This window comes from Apus apus, chromosome 11 (genome assembly GCF_020740795.1).
Source record: "Apus apus isolate bApuApu2 chromosome 11, bApuApu2.pri.cur, whole genome shotgun sequence".
Classification (NCBI taxonomy): Eukaryota; Metazoa; Chordata; class Aves; order Apodiformes; family Apodidae; genus Apus; species Apus apus.
In genome coordinates, this window is record NC_067292.1 from 20467553 (window position 1) to 20483783 (window position 16231).

Here is a 16231-nt window from a genome sequence, read left to right on the forward strand (position 1 = left end):
GGGTGAGATGAGGTGGGCTGGAACCCTCCTCCTCCAACACAGAGGCTGCCATGAGCTCCTCCTGCAGTGACCACCCCTCCTCTTTCTGCCGGCTGCCAGAAACCACAGGTGGAAAAACAAAAAGCCTTGAAACAAGCTTTGAGGAGGGGGAAGAACATCATGGAGAAGTCCCTCTTGGCCTGGTGGTAAAGCAGAAGCCAGGCTGCTTCTTCCTGCCCGTGCCAGGTCTCGCACCCATCACATCCCTGGCAGCTTGGGGACAGAACCAGAAGGGAACTCAGATGAAAATACGGCAGCAGGGGTGAGGGGGGACAGGAAGGGGGTGGCTGCTCCTCACCAAATCCCCTGGGCTCTGCCTCCTTGGCCAGGGCTCTGGCTCAAAGAATCACAGATCTTAGGGGTTGGAAGGGACCTTGAAAGATCATCTAGTCCAACCCCCCTGCCAGAGCAGGGTCACCCAGAGCACATCCCACAGGAACGTGTCCAGGTGGGTGTGGAATGTCTCCAGAGAAGGAGACTCCACAGCCTCTCTGGGCAGGCTGCTCCACTCCGTACAAGGCAAAGCACTTATGCACTGGTGCTGGAGGTGCCCAAGCACCCTCCCAGGGTGGCTGTGGCCCTGGCAACAGCCATCTCAGCCTTTCCCAACTACTGTTCCCTGAGCCACCACCCACTGCATCTCTCCACCACCTTCCCATCCTGCTGCTCCTGCAAGTGGAGGGAGAGTGGTGCAGAGAACAGGCTGAGGATAAGAGGGGTGAGACCACCTCTCTCTGCTTGGTAGATACAGTAGCGAGTAGTAGAGAAAAGATCTCAAGATCTCAAGACCTTGCTGGCCTCAATAAATCTTCATCTGCTGGAGTCCAGCAGCCTCAGCTGGACACCAGGAAGGCAGCCATAAGGTTTTGAAATCCCTGGATCCTGCTCTGCTTGATGGGGGACTGGTGAGAAAATGGCATGAAGAGTGAGAGAAGCTGATGGGGGTGTCTCAGCAGCACAGGTTGCAGTCATGCTCACCTCTGTTCTATGGACCAGCATCCACTTCCCATCGTCACCTGGTTTGTAAAACTCCAAGAAGGGGTCTGACTTTCCAAACAAGTCCTGGGGGAGAAAAAGAGGATGAGTTACATGGGGCTTTGTGAGCCGTGACAGATGGTCCACAAGAGACCTCCTTTCCCTGGCAGTGCCAACCCCACCAACACCCCATGTCCTCAGGAGACCAGCTCAAGCCTGCTGGCCACCAGGCAGCACCCACGGGCAGCACCCACGGGCAGCACCTGCCAGCCCTGCCTGTCCTGGTCAGGTCAATCCCACCGATGCTCACATCCCCTTTGGGCACTGATGTGGAAGGGGAGTCAGCACCCAGGCTGCCTGGAACAGGCTGCCCAGGGAAGCTGTGGCTGCCCCATCCCTGGCAGTGTTGAAGGGCAGGTTGGATGGGGCTTGGAGCAGCCTGGGCTGGTGGGAGGTGTCCCTGCCCATGCAGGGGGGTGAGACTGGATGATCTTGAAGATCCCTTCCAACCCAAACCAGTCTGTGAGTCGATGATCTGCTGGTGGTGCTGAGCTCTCCGGGTGCAGCCACCATGGAAAACAAGCCCAGCTGGGAAGCAGCTGGTTTTGGGCTTGGAAAAACAGCCAAAGCTTCAAAGGAAAAACAGAATTCTGAAGAGCACGAGTGTCTTGGAGGAAAAGACAAAAAAAACAAACCCAAACCAACACACCCTCCTACACACAGCAGTAAAGCATAAGCAGAGGAAATCTTGAAGGCACAAGCTGCCCTGGTGCTGACAGGGATCATGGAACACCCTTGGAGATACAGGCAGCCCTGAGTCAGCGTGTGCTGCCCGCCCTGCAGCAGCTCCTCAGGTATCCCTGCTCAGGGGCTGCTGCTCTAGGAGCAACATGGACACAGGCACACACCTCCCTGCTGGCTGGCACTGGCAGCAGGACAGCCACCTCAGGGCACCCACAGCCCTGAGGGAGGTGGCACCACTCCAGGGCAACTCCAGCACTGCTGAGCAAAACTTCCTTCCCATGCAGGAGAGCCAGGGAGGGGTTAACAAGAAACCAAGCCCCAGATATTCCCAATGATTTACTGAGAACCAGCTCAGCTGGGAGGGAGGTGGGTACCTGGGTCTTGCAAAGAGCTGAAGGAACTTCTTAAAGGTTTGACCAGGAGCTTTTTGGGTTTCCAAGTGATGTGGTGGGGATGCAGGGGCTGCTTGTGGAGGAGGAAGCACAGACACCCCAGGAGAAGAAGCATGGTTGCCCCAGGAGAGGAAGCAAGGATGCCCCAGGAGCCCCTGCCTACAGCCAGCTCAGGAAGTGGCAGCTGGGACAGACATTGTCTCCAGTGATGCTCCAGCAGAAAACCCATTAACATTTCTATCCAAATCCTGTTTCCAAAACCAGCTGGGAAAGTAAATCACTGCAAAGTGTTTTGGCTTGAAGAAATTCTCATCTGCTTCAGTCCAAATCCTTCTGCCAGAGGAGCAGAGTGAGGGCCCACAGGGATGCTCTCTGCTCAGAGGAGGATACTTTTCTCCCAGCCCTTTTCACATGTTTGGGAGACAGAACACCAAGCTGCTCCTTCTGCAGGGTTCCAGTTCTGGCAGAGCTCTGATCCTGCTCACCCACAGCCTGGACTTCCCACTTTGAAGCTTCACTGACAGATGAAAGAGCCAGCACTGGGTTCCTGACCCTGCCTGTGCCGCCGGAACCTCCAACCCAACAGGGCTTCAACCCAGAGAGGCTGGTGGAGCCACCAGAGCAGATGACAGCTTGGAGCTCTGGAGGACACCTGCTGGGAGCTCTGAAGGACATCTGCTGCCATCCCACGTGGAGCAGCCCGGGCCACAGGGCTGCTCAGCCTCGCTCCTTTCAAGGCAGGGTGGGAGATGCCTCCAAGCCACAGGATCATGGGCTGCTATTTTAAAACATCTAAACCACAAACTTGCACCCCTGCAAGCCTGGCAGGAGATGAGCAGCCAAAGGAGCTGGGCAGACCAGATCGATCTGCAAACTGGTCCAAGAATATAAATCATCCCAACTGGTCCTTGCACACCACAGACAAGGAGGGTGGAGGTGGCACCTCCCCAGCCACAGCTCCCCAGCCCACAGCTTCCAGCACCAGCCCATTTGCTGCCCCAGCTGTGCCAAAGCATCACTGCCCTCCTGCTGTCCCAGCAGCTGCTTGGCATGCACAGCTCTGGGGCCAAGTTCACCAGTGCTGGTCCCAGGTGAAAACACCTCCCCTTCTGCATGGTATTTTTTGTTAAAAGATGATGTGACATGAAGGACAAGGGGCCTCGGGCTGGTTCTGAGGCTGACATGCTCCAGCTATGCAGCTTCAGCATTTAAAGCAAGGTAAGTGAGCCATGAGTGGAGAAAACATGGAAGTATGATGGGGGAGAGGACCTCAGGATGGCAGCCTGAGGGAGGTCCCAGTCCCAGGGTGGTCGTGGCAGGAGCTGCTTGGGGCCAAGGACAGCTCCAGGCTGGGTTTGCCAGTAAGGGGTGCTTGTAGCTTCAGCTTGGCATGGGCAGAAGGATGATCCCATGGTCCCACCATGAAATCCTGTGAGATCTGGTCCCTTCTAGGTCCTTGGTAGAGCTTCCAAGCTTGTGAAAGGTCTGGAGAACAAGCCCTATGAGGAGATGCTGAGAGAACTGGGAGTGTTTAGTTTGAAGAAGAGGAGGCTGAGGGGAGACCTCATTGCTCTCCACAACAGCCCAAAAGGAGGTTGTGGTGAGGTGGGTGTTGGGCTTTTCTCCCAAGTGAATAATGACAGGATGAGAGGAAATGGCCTGAAGTTGCACCAGGGGAGGTTTAGGCTGGATATTAGAAAGAATTTCTTTACCCAAAGAGTGGTTGGACAGTGGAACAGGCTGCCCAGGAGGTGGTGGAGTCACCATCCCTGGAAGTGTTGAAAAGAAATAGAGATGTGGTGCTGAGGGACATGATTTAAGCACTGAAGGGGTAGATGAGGTTATGGTTGGGGCATTTAGGTTGTGGTTGGACTTGATGGTCTTGAAGGTCCTTTCCAACCAGGATGGTGCTGTGGTTCTGATGGCCAAGCTGCAGGGTGCAGAAGGGTGTTCCCCCCTGGGCTGCAGCCTCAACCCTGCCAGTTTTTGCTTGGTCAATCCTCCACTGTCTTTAAGTTCAAAAGAGCTTTACCCAGCTCCCACAGTTGCGTTTCACCCATCACCAGTCATGACCCAAAAATCTTGGGTTTCGTCTGATTTCCTTGCTCAGGGACCACTTTAATTTGCAGGAAGTGAGATGAACACCCTTTGCCCACAAGCAAGACTTGGAGCTGTGCTCTGAGAATTAGCCAGGAACCTCCCTAGCTCTTGGTGGTGGCAGGTAGTCACTGAGGAAGGACCTTTCTGCTGCTGCCTATTGATAAACAGATGGAGACCCAGGAAGAAGAGGATTATGCACAGTCCTTATCCCTGCATAAGCAGGTAGATGATGAATTTCTGGACTTTCTCCGTGGGTATGAAGGGCAGCAGACCCACAGGTGTCCTGTCCTAGCTGAAGAATACCAAAAGAGGTCACCTTTGCATAACCTGGTAGAGGAACCTGGTTGCAAACCAGCTGAAAGAGGCAACTCCTGCCCATGCAGCAAGTGATGCCACCAGTGAAGCTGCTGAAACAAGAAGTGGGAATTACTACCTGGAGCTGGAATTTCTGCAGTTAAGTGCATTTACCAAAAACAATTCCAGACTTGTCCAGCCAGGTCTCAGCAGACATCTTCCAGCCCATCAATCAAAGGGAGTTATCTAGGGAGTTCTTAACAGGCACACTTGGCCCCTGGCACAAGGCAGGGGGAGAGGGTGAGAAAACAGCCCTTCCCAGCAGGTGGGAAAAAACACCTGGATAAACAATCTATTCAGTTTGGACAACAGGACTGGACTAACCATGTCTTCTGGGCTGCATCAAAAGAAGTGTGGCCAGCAGGTCAAAGGAGAGGATTCTCCCCATCTGCTCCACTCTTGGGAGACACCTCTTGGAGTATTGTGTCCAGTTCTGGGGTCCAAAACACAAGGAGATGGAGCTGTTGGAGAAGAGTCCAGAGGCCATGGAGATGACCCAAGGGCTGGAGCAGCTCTGCTCTGGAGACAGGCTGAGAAAGTTGGGGTGTTCAGCCTGGAGAAGAGAAGGCTCCAGGGAGACCTTAGAGCAGCTTCCAGTGCCTGAAGGGGCTCCAGGAAAGCTGGGGAGGGGCTTGGGACAAGGGCAGGGGCTGATGGGATGAGGGGGAATGGTTTTAAACCAAAAGAGGGGGTTGGATCTAGATGATCTTGAAGGTCCCTTCCAACCCAAACCAGTCTGGGATTCCATGCTTCTGCCCCAGCAAACCCCTTCCTGGGTGCTTGCTGTACCCTGGCTTGAAAACTGAGGGTCATCCTGCCAAGAACACAAGCTCCATGGAGAACAGGAAGAAGGACCAAAGAATATTCCCACTGATGGCTCAGCAACAGCTCTGGGCTGAGAGGACTGTCTCTGGCTGCCTGGTAAATGAGGTCACTGGCTCTGTTCAGAAAGGCTCATGGTCTCCTATGTGCCCTATCCAGAGCAAAATTCCTGCATCATCTGGCCCATGAGGTCAACAAGGTCTCTCCTTGGAGAAGAGAGGCCCTACAGTTTGATATTCCAGCAGATGTTCACTCCATTGTCAGAGGGTCTGAAGGTGACAAGCCAGGAGCTCTCAGGTTTCAAGGGGCATTAGAACTGGCAGCTCCATTAGGGTCGTTTCCAAACAACAGTTGCAATTCTGCTGCCTTTAAGGTGTGCCAGGACAGAGCCTGGGCCACCTGTGCTCCTTCCTTCATGATGGGTGTGATAAAGAAACACCATGACAACAGGGAAACTGAGGCACAGGCACACCCAGCCACCAGTGGCACTGCCAGGACTTGAACCTCTCCAGTCTCATCCTAATGCTTTCTCCAGCAGGATTATTTTTGTCACTGTTCCACCCAAAAGCAAAGTATCTTTAGATCCCTCAGCCAGAAGGACACAAGGTTGATGTTGCAGCCCCCGGACACAAATCCACCCACCTTTTTGTCCAGTTTCCTGCCAGCCATGCTCAGAGTAATCACCCTGTTATCTGAGAGCTCCTGGGCAGCTATCTGGAAGACAAGACATTCATTTTCAGCATGAAAAGGAAGTCAAGACAGAGACACAGGAGACTCCAGGCTCTGAGGACACCTGCACAACTCCTGCAAAACACATTTCCCAGGGAGGAGTTTGGATCATCTCGTGCACACCTTTGAGATTAAACTGATTTGACCTTTGCAGATTCATTTGGGATCAAAGCCTGCTTCCCAGCTTCTCCCTGGAATGGAGAAGGGTGGAGAAAAAGCCCAGGCTTCCCCTGGATGGCCACTGCCATTTACCCTGCACTGAGGTGGTGACACATCAGCTTCTAAACAAAACAGGACATGTGCCTTGAGCAGGTCACCAGCTACAGTGCTGGTGCTGCAGCTGGAGCCCTTGTGACCTCCACCAACCTCCACAGCCTCATCCTCAGGGCTGGGTCCAGGTGGAACCCATCGATTCGCAGTGCTGGGAGTCACTAGGTACCATTAAACCTCTTGAATGGACAACCTGAAGGGAGAATGAGGAGCCAGGACAGCCTGAGCAGCTTCTTCCCATCCCTGTGCCATGAGATCTAAAATGAAGCTTCTGGGAACAAACTCATCCCCTTTCTTGGGTGTCACACCTGAGGTGGGCTCAGGTGGCTTTTCACACACTGGGACCTGCTAAAGCCTCCATGGACCAAGCCATGAGGAAGAAGGAGCCACAAAAAGCCTTGCCAGCCAGATGTGCCACCTTGTCCTCCGTGTCCCAGGCTGGCATGGCACAGACCCAATGTCCCATCCCTTGGGGCAGATGCACCAAGGACTCGAGCCACATCTACACCATCACCTGATGAGATGGCCCCAAGGATGGGGCTCCTAAGCAGCCTGGATTACTTCAGCTACCTCAGTTAAGAGACTTTATTCACACAGGCTCCAGAAGGGCTTCTGCTGCCAGGAACCAGTGGGCTGGTTTTGTCTGGATTGTGGTCTGATCAGTCTCTTGGTATTTGAAGAAAGGGAATGTTTGTAACAAAAAGCCACATTTATTCACTTCTTTTACCAGCCCTTTTCTGAATCACTTGTATGTTTTTCCTCTAGGCTGTGTTCTGCCCAAGTATCTGCTCCCCACCTCTCCCTGCTCCACTCCCCAGAGCAGGATCCAGCCCCAGCACAGCCAGGAGCACAGCGTGGACATTGTCTCCACATCTGCTGCTCCCAAGCCTGGCCAACTGCCTGTCCATTGCTGGAGCTCCCCACAACAAGGCTTTTAGGGAAATGGGCAGAAAGCAAGGGAATCATAGAATCATTAAGGTTGGAAGGGACCTTAAAGGTCACCAAGCTCCAACCCCCCTGCCATGAGCAGGGAACCCTCCCACTAGACCAGGCTGCACAAAACCTCCTCCAACCTGGCCTTAAAAACCTCCAGGGATGGGGCATCAACAACCTCCCTGGGCAACCCATCCCAGTTCCTCACCACCCTTACAGTGAAGGATTTCTTCCCAATATCTCACCTAAATCTCCCCTCTCTCAGTTTAAAACCATCACCCCTTGTCCTACCACTATCACCTTCTGCAAAGCCCCAGCACTGGTGTTCTGCTCCCTGTTCCTCGGGGAGGACGTCTGGCCACCAAAAGCAGCGTGAGGAAGAGGAGCTGAAGGGAAGAAGAGGAAACTTGCCCTTTGTTGATGTCCACAAAACCACATGCAGTTGGTGCCCAGCGTTTTAGAGCTACAGAAAAGCCAGACCGTGCAGACAAGCCAGGGATGTCTTTGTGCCACTGCTGGTGGCATCTCCTCATGGACACAAACAACACCCCCATGCTGTGCCCAGCAGAGGTGTGTGGCAAGGTCTCAGGATTGATTTCTACAAACACAGGGGCTCACTCTGGGGTTTTCTCCACCTCTTCAAACCTAGGGACCCCCATGCCATCCCATTCAGCCAGCCAAGGCTCTTCTGCCACATCCACCCCTCTGGCATCTCTGGTAAGAAAGAAGATACTTGGGTAAAACTGAAGGGGAGGGGGCTGAGGAAGGCAGGGTTTGCCTCCCAGCTCCATGTGTTTTATCAGTGAGCCCACAGCAGAAGCCTGCTCCTTGGCTGGTGTCCACAGCCTGTGCTCCAATGCCATGCCAAGCAGTGAAGAGAGGTGCCCACCACACATGGCCCTGTTGTCATCACCACTCCAGGACCAGAATAAAAAACATGGCACCAATGAAGCAGACATCTCAGCCTCCTTGATTTTTAATGACACATTAGTGACAGATTGGGACCTCCCCTTTTTTAAAACATACAGCCCTCGAACATGACTGGAAATTTTTCATCTGGTCCAGCTCTTCCTGCTCACATGTTGGACATGGTGTTGAGGGCAGCACAGGGCATCAGGCACCACTTGAGAACTTCACCGCAGCTTTTTGTCTTGCTTTTAAAGATGAGCTGCAGCAATTAAGAGCAAAAAGCTGGCAGCATCTTCCCAGCTTCCAGAGCACACAGTGGTGGAGTTGTCCTGGGCTTTGAGACCCTTCCAAGTGCTTTTAAACCTGATGGAAGTTTAACCCCTTGCCAGCTTTTCTTCCACACCTTTGCTGCCTGGCTGCACATCTTGCAAAACCCGTAATGCAGAGAGATCCAAAGAGGATGGGAGATGTGACAGGAAGGAAAAGCACCTCAATTTAGTCTTTTCTGTGTAAAAAAATCCAGTCACTGAAGTGATCTTCAGCGGGAAGGCTGCTGCCCAGAGGGGTCTGCATCAGGAGCAGCAGCTGTTGCTATGGGAGTTGTTGCTATGGATCAGCTCCCGCCCGCTTCCCGCAAACCAAACCATCCCTCCTGGCACAGGGACCAGCCTTCCTGCCTCTTGCTGCTCTAGGGGGGGGGGCTGAGCAGGCATCTCAAACCCATTAACAAACAGCAGAACCACAGATTTCTTTTGTGCTTCTCTAGCTTCAGATTTTTTCTTATTTCAGAAACCAAAGCAGAGGTTGAAGACTCCCAGGGCTGGACACCAGGCATGATGGGCCCTGCCCCAAAGAAACCATCTCCCAGACAAACCAGAGTGGGCAAGAAAATCAGAGATAAAGGGGAAAATGCTCAAGAGATGAAGCCCAGTCTCCTGGTCCCCAGGTTATTGTCCACCTTTCCATGCTCAGGAGGTGAAGGTAAAGGAGTGACTGTACCGTTATCATCCCTTTCCCAGCTGGCTTCCCGTTCCCCAGGAGGAGGGTCCTTGTGATTTTCTTGCTGGAGACAATCTAGAAAAGCCAAAGCAAATGAAATCGTGACTGTACAAGTCATAAGGAGCAGACTGATGAGCAACTGATCATTGCTCATGGTAGAAGACAAACATCATGAGGGATGATGGTGACACTGAATCTCACCCCTGTCCCCCGAGCCTGTGGGGGGCAGGGCAGCACCAGCAGAGACAGTGCCAGGTGGGACCCAGGGACCAGCTCTTGGCATGGAGCTGGTCAGTGGGACCTTACACAGCTGAAGGTCTGTGATTTCTCCCCAGCAAAAGCACAACTCAACCTGTCAGATCCCTTTTGAAACACCTCTAACATAACCCCACAGCAGCTTGCTCCCAGGCCACGTCTCCATGGACAAATCTGATTACAAGCTGGATGATGCCCCCCAGCATCATCCTGGACTCCCTGCAGACCTGCTGCCAAGCAAGGCACAGGGGTCAGCACCCCCAAGGCATGTCCCTTCTTCACTTCTGGCTTGTAAGAGGCAGGACAGGACAATCTGGGAGTTGAACTACACCTCTTGAGGTTTTTCCCAGCTCACTGAGTTTCAGTCACATTCAGACCTGACCTGGGGATCCCATAAGTTTTCCCCACAGTGTAGATGCCCACACTTGAGGTCCAGTGACCTGCTGGAAGTAGCTGTGCTCTCCTCCCTTGGTAATCTAGTGGTGGGAGGTTAAAAACTGCAGTCCCATCCCTCCTTCTGTCTCCACCTTTGGCCTCACATCACATGGTCAGAAAATAATAATAACCATCTAAAAACCCATGTCATGTAACAGCTTCACTTGCTGCTCCTGCCATCCAGGTCACCCAGCCATGCTTGGGTTCCTCCCACTGGGCCCCAGAAATGTTCTCCTCTCTCCAGGGAGACCTTCTTGGGGCCTTTCAATACTTAAAGGGGACTTAAAGAAAGATGGGGACAGACTTCTCAGCAGGGTCTGTAGCAGTAGTGATGGTTTGAAACTGAAAGAGGGAAGGGTCAGACGATGTTAGGAAGACAATTTTACAACAAGGCTGGTGAGACACTGGCCCAGGTTGCCCAGAGAGGTGGGAGACACCCCATCCCTGGAACCATTCAAGATCAGGTTGGACAGGGTTCTCAGCAACCTGCTCTGGTGTCCCTGCTCACTGCAGGGGGTTGGACTGGATGGGCCTGTAAAGGTCCCTTCCCACCCAAACTGTTCCATGATCCTTGCAATTTCAAGGCAAATCCCCTTCCTTCCCATGGGGGTTTGGAGTCTCGTCCTGGTGCCTTTGATCCTAACAGGCTGAGGAGCACCATGCAGCACAGCTGGATGGTTCTGCCACACTGTCCAAGGGCTGGGAAGTCTCCTGACAGCCCTGGAGAGCAGAAACCAGGGACACCTCCAGCTTCAATCTGATCCCCGCTGCATCTCCTCCTGCACAGAGGTCACTACAGGCCTGCAACGACCCAACCTGCCTTTGAAATCTTACCACAGAGCTCATCAGCTGCAAGAATGAATGTGGCTAATTGGACAGGGCTCTGATGCAAACCCAGGACTGAAAAGTCAGACGCTCACCCTGTGGTTGGTGCTGCCCATGGCCACTCTGCTTCCCTTCTGAGAGCTCCTCATGCCTCAAAACTGGGCAGGCTGATGAAAACATCTCACCAGACACAACCCAGCTATCAGAAAACCCCCACCCACCAACCCCCATCAGCCCTGCTGCACCCATCTCCACCCCAGCTCCACTTCCACCCCGTGACCAGGATGTGCTGCAAGTCCCTGCTGGTCATGGGGAGAGGAGGCTAACAGAGAATTTCAGAAACAAAGGGAAAATTAGAAGATTCCTCCACTCCAAGCTGGTGTCTTGTTGTGGACTAAAGGTCACCAAATAGCTCACATGGGAACTGCTGCAAAAACTCATTAAAAACTGGGTACACACCTAAGGCAAGGTGTCTTCTGTGGACTATAAACACTGTCATGACATTACAGAAGTTCAGAGCTCTCTTTTCCTGAAGGACTAAGAACACCAGCCATGGCTAGAACCAGACCAGGCCCAGCAGCCACCATGACTCTACCATCACCCATTCTGAGCAAGCACCTTGATTGTTAGACCTGCCAAGAGCTGCCCATGCCCAGCAGTACCACACCACAGGGTGGCCTGTCCAGGGTCAGGCTCTGAATTCATCACGTTTCAAAGCACCAGAAAGGGCTGGGCTCCTCTTTGAGAGCCAAGAAGCAGGAGGAGATAGGTCAGATTCTTCCACCTTCCTCCCCAGTGCCCACGGATAATGTTCTTTGTCATGAGCCTGCAGAGCCCTGGATTTCTGAAGAGCCCTGGACTTAGGGACAGTAAGATTTCAGCTCTGGTTCCTTGTGTCCATAAATTCTCTGCCTGCAGCTTCCACCTAGACTGTGACCTTCACAACAAGTCTTGCTGAACTGCCCCACACCACAGGTGGCTGAGTTTCAGAAACAGAACAAACAGTAAAGGATGGGTTTGGTCTAAACCACCCAACACTGGCCTGGGCTGCTGCCTGCACCATCCCTTCACTTCTGCAGGAGCAGAATCAGGTCATCACAGAGCACTTCCCAAACGCTCAAACCTGGGAAATGTCACTGCTCTTCTAACACATCAAGCTCTTGAGTTGGCAAGAGCAAGGTCCCCCATGCCCCACATCCTGTGCAGGGCCACCAGTTTGAGTAGTAAAGCAACAGCATCCACCAGGAGGATGATCCACTGGAGGCTCCCCATGGGTTTTGGTGGGGGCTGGCTGGCCATGCTGACACACCAGTGTCTGTTCCCCCTGCTTCCCAGCTCCAAGCACACAGATGGTTTCTCCCAGCCCATGCCAGGTCCCACAGCAGCCCTGAGCAGCCGGATGCTGCAAAAGAATGGTAAAAATCTCCCTCATTCCCTGCCTCTGAGTCAGAGCAAGCTCAGAGGACAAAGACAGTTGCAGAACAGCTGCCAGCTTCTAAAAGGGTCTGGACTCATGAATGCAAACACCTCCCAAAGGCTTATAAATCACAGAATCATAGAATCAGAGGGGTTGGGAGGGACCTCTGGAGATCATTGAGTCCAACCCCCCTGCTGCAGCAGGAACACCCAGGGCAGGTCACACAGGAATGTGTCCAGATGAGGCTTGGAAGTCTCCAGAGAAGGAGACTCCACAGCCTCTCTGGGCAGCCTGTCCCAGGGCTCTGTCACCCTCACAGCAAAGAAGTTTCTCCTCATGTTGAGGTGGAACTTCCTGTGTGGTCACTTGGTGCCATTTCCCCTCGTCCTGTCACAGGCACCACTGAACAGACACTGGCCCATTCTTGACACCCACCCTGCAAGTATTTATAGACATTAATCAGGTCCCCTCTTAGTCTTCTCTTTTCCAGACTGAACAGCCCCAGGTCTCTCAGCCTTTCCTCATCAGGCAGGTGTTCCAGTCCCTTCATCATCCTTGCAGCTTTCATTGGACTCTTTCCAGAAGATCCCTGTCCCTCTGCAGCTGGGGAGCCCAGAACTAGACACAATATCCCAGATGAGGTCCTGAAAAGTTTTCCACAGGAAAAGCAAAAGACACATTCCTGCAGCAACATGCTACAGAAGGAGATGATTTGCTACACAACAGCAATGACAAAGCTTTCCAAAAGAAACAGAGACCTTGTTAGGGAACAGTTCAACCTCACCAGTTGAAGTGTGACCAGCAAATTACATTAGGTTTGCCAGGAAGGCCCCAGCAAACCTTACAGTAGATACACTAGGGACCCCCTTGTCCTTGATGTGATGTGGGGTCCCTTTCCTGGAGGACAGCAAGCTGCAGGGACCTCAGAGACTCACCATGCCCAGGGTGCAGGAGAATTCACCCAGGAAGTCATGCTCATACAGCTGCATGCTCGACTTGTCCTGGTCAAACAGGGCAAACTTGAGCTTCTGCACTTCTTCAAAGTGGTAGTCAACAATGAACTTCTTGGCAAAAGCTGGGTTGAGGTTGTTCACAGCTGTCTCTGTCCTGTCGAGCTGCAGAGAAAAGAACAAGAGGCATTTAGGCACCTTGCTTCTTTGTCACTGCCACATCTCTTCTCTGACTTCAGCCAGAGCCACCCAGAAACCCTGCTGTGACCCTCAGAGAGCAAGAGCACCAGGCACTCACTCAGCAGAGCTCCCCTAAGAGCAGGAGAAATACCTGGTGTAGAAGATGGGATCCATCTAAAGGAGTTCCAGCCCCTCCTGCAGAGCTGCATCCCTGAGGACAGGGTTGACAGGGCTGTGCAAGTTCCCTTTTCCCAGGGCAGTGCTGGAGTCCCCATCCCTGGAGGGATTTCAAAGCTGTGTAGATGTGGTGCTGAGGGAGATGGGTGAGCACAGGACTTGGCAGAGCTGGATTAGATGATCTTAAAGATCTTTTCCAACAAAAAGTATTTGATGACTCTACAAGCCCATCCCACCCAACAGCCAAGGCTCCTTGCAGCCAGAGCCACTTCTTTTGCTTCTAGGCCCTCTTATCCAAGGAGCTGAAACTCTCACACACCTCTGATCCTCAAGCACTGTAATCCTCACCACTGTAATGCCAAGGACAAGCAAACAAGAAAACCTGTCATGAGCCAGAACAGCAACCCTTTGGCATTTCCCTCTAGACCTCAAACCACAATATCCACATGGTTTCTTCTTTCTTGGCTATCCATGGAAAAAAAAAGAAGAAAAAAAAACCCAAACCACCACAGGCCATTTTTCACAGATAGCATCAAGATTCAGGAGAAACAAGAGGCTGGAAGGACCCAGAAGACAAGACTTCAAGGGACTTTGTCATCCGGAGCTATTGCAGACAGGCTGGAAGAAATTATGTCCTCAAAAGGCTTGGAAGGGCAAGTGATGGGAACTGGGAGGTGGGTGAGGAACCTGCTGTTGGAGGGGAAGCACCACAGTGCTCTGCAGCCAAGAGCAGCCAAGAGCAGAGGAAACTTGGCAGGCAGCTGGACTGTGGGTTTCCAACACAGCAGAGGACAGGCAGGCAGAAAGCCCTTGTGCCAGCCAAAAAGAAACTATCCTGGGGACATCCAGGCTGGAGATGGCAGGACACTGCCCTCCAGTAACAGAGCTTCGGTCCCAGACTGTGTAACTGTGAGGACAGGAGGGCTGGGGGGATAAAGGTGCTTCCTGGCTGGTGCTTCCTTCCTTTCTTCAAAGAAAGAAAGAAAGAAAGAAAGGCAGGCAAGGACATACATGAATCCCAAGGAAACTCATTCAGCAGAGGAGGCAGGTTCTGGAGGAAACATGGTGGGTCTGCCAGGTACACCAGCTATCACAGGGATCTGAGGTTGGTCACTTAGACTGTCTGAACTGCCCAGCCCCGACTCCAGTTGCTGCTGTGAGCCCAGAGCAGCAGCTGCTGCACCGTGGGGAGTCCCACCAGGGCTGCCACATGGACCTGTCCTCTGCTGCCCTCCCTGCTGGGCAGGAGCAGCCACCAGCTCTGCCTGATTTACAGTCATGAACACGGCACACTTTGGGTGGGAAGGGTACAGCCCATCCAGTCCAACCCCCTGCAGTGAGCAGGGACATCTTCAACCAGACCAGGTTGCTCAGAGCCCCATGCATCCTGAGCTGGAATGTTTCCAGGGATGGGGTATCTCCCACCTCTCTTGGTAACCTGGGCCAGTGTCTCACCAGCTTCAGGGTGAAATTGTTTTTCCTTAGACTTACTCTAAATCTTCTCTCTTTCAGTTTCAAACCATCACCCACAGTCCTATCACTACAGGCCCTGCTAAACGTCTGTCCCCATCCCTCTTATTGTTCCCCTTTAATGTCCCCTTTTCAGGAGGAGACCCTCCTCCTGAAAGGCCCCAAGAAAGTCCCCTCAGAGCCTTCTCCAGGGTGAACAGCCCCAACTCCCTCAGCCTTTTTCAGCAGCTCAAATCCCCTTTTAAGACTAGGAGACAAGACTGTGCAGGTAACAGAGGTGGATTTTAGCTAGTTCCATGTCCCTACTGGGAAGCTGGGGACCAAGGGAAACCAGTCCCCTCACTCCCAGGCACCAGATTGAAGGAGACAACTTGAGGCCCCACCTGCAGCTTTGCCCTGGAAAGGATGGCCCAAAGAAGGGGAAGAAAAATCCAACCAACACGTCCTGAGCTGTAAGCCTCCAGAGTGATGGGGCTTCCTTCAACACCCAGATGAAACCAAGTGTTTCCTGTCCTGCCTCGTCAGGGGGAAGCCCAACAAGACCACAAGCCCCAGCTGACTGCTGCACACTCAGATGGTGCTCATCATGGTCTCTGGTTTGATGAGCATCAGTCACCTTGCAATGAGCACCACATACAAGGCCTCTCCATACCACCTCCAACAGCTCCTGCCTTGCCCTTCACCCCAGCCCTTACGGGTTCACCTTCCCCGTGAAGAGCAGGAGGTGGCTTTGCCACCCAAGAGCAGAAAAGCACGAGAGTTTTTAAGAAGCAACAAGGCTGATTAAAGGGATCTGTTTGGGTAAGAGTCTTGGTATTACAAATCAAGCACAAAAAAGGGAAATAATCTCCAGTGAAAGCCCTTGTGTTCCATGAATGCAGTTGCTGAGTCCTCCAGTGTCCAAAGGGAGGTTGATGAGAGACCTTCAAGCACCCCCAGCACGTGGAGATGCTTGGTGCTCCAACACTGGGAGATGCTCACCCCAGTGCCATGGAAAGCTTGTGGTGACACATGGGGCCAGCAGGACAACTCAGCAGCACAGCTGAGTCCTGTGTCCCTGCTCCCAGCACCACAGGCCAGTGCCTTGTACCTCCTGTGAGATGGTGCCATGGGGCAGAACATGAAAACGTCACCTATCTTCATCTGGTTTATCGTCCCTCCCTCCCCCACCCACTCCAAGCTGATTTACAAAGATTTTTTTAATTCCTGTGAAGCTCAGCAAGACAAAATAATTGTATTTGAGAACAAATGTGACA

General features: G+C 52.8%; 1 protein-coding gene across 3 annotated transcripts in view; it reads right to left on the bottom strand.

The window, feature by feature from the left end:
- The window catches only part of CPNE2 (copine 2), a 54477-nt gene that overhangs the window by 22159 nt on the left and 16087 nt on the right, over positions 1-16231 (bottom strand). For all 3 annotated transcript variants that reach the window (XM_051629374.1, XM_051629375.1, XM_051629373.1), the window contains exons 3-6: positions 13134-13313; positions 9267-9341; positions 6069-6140; positions 1018-1101 (exon numbers count right to left, since the gene is read on the bottom strand). In XM_051629374.1, the coding sequence (XP_051485334.1) occupies positions 1018-1101; positions 6069-6140; positions 9267-9341; positions 13134-13313 (411 nt within the window). The remainder of the gene's footprint in view (positions 1-1017; positions 1102-6068; positions 6141-9266; positions 9342-13133; positions 13314-16231) is intronic.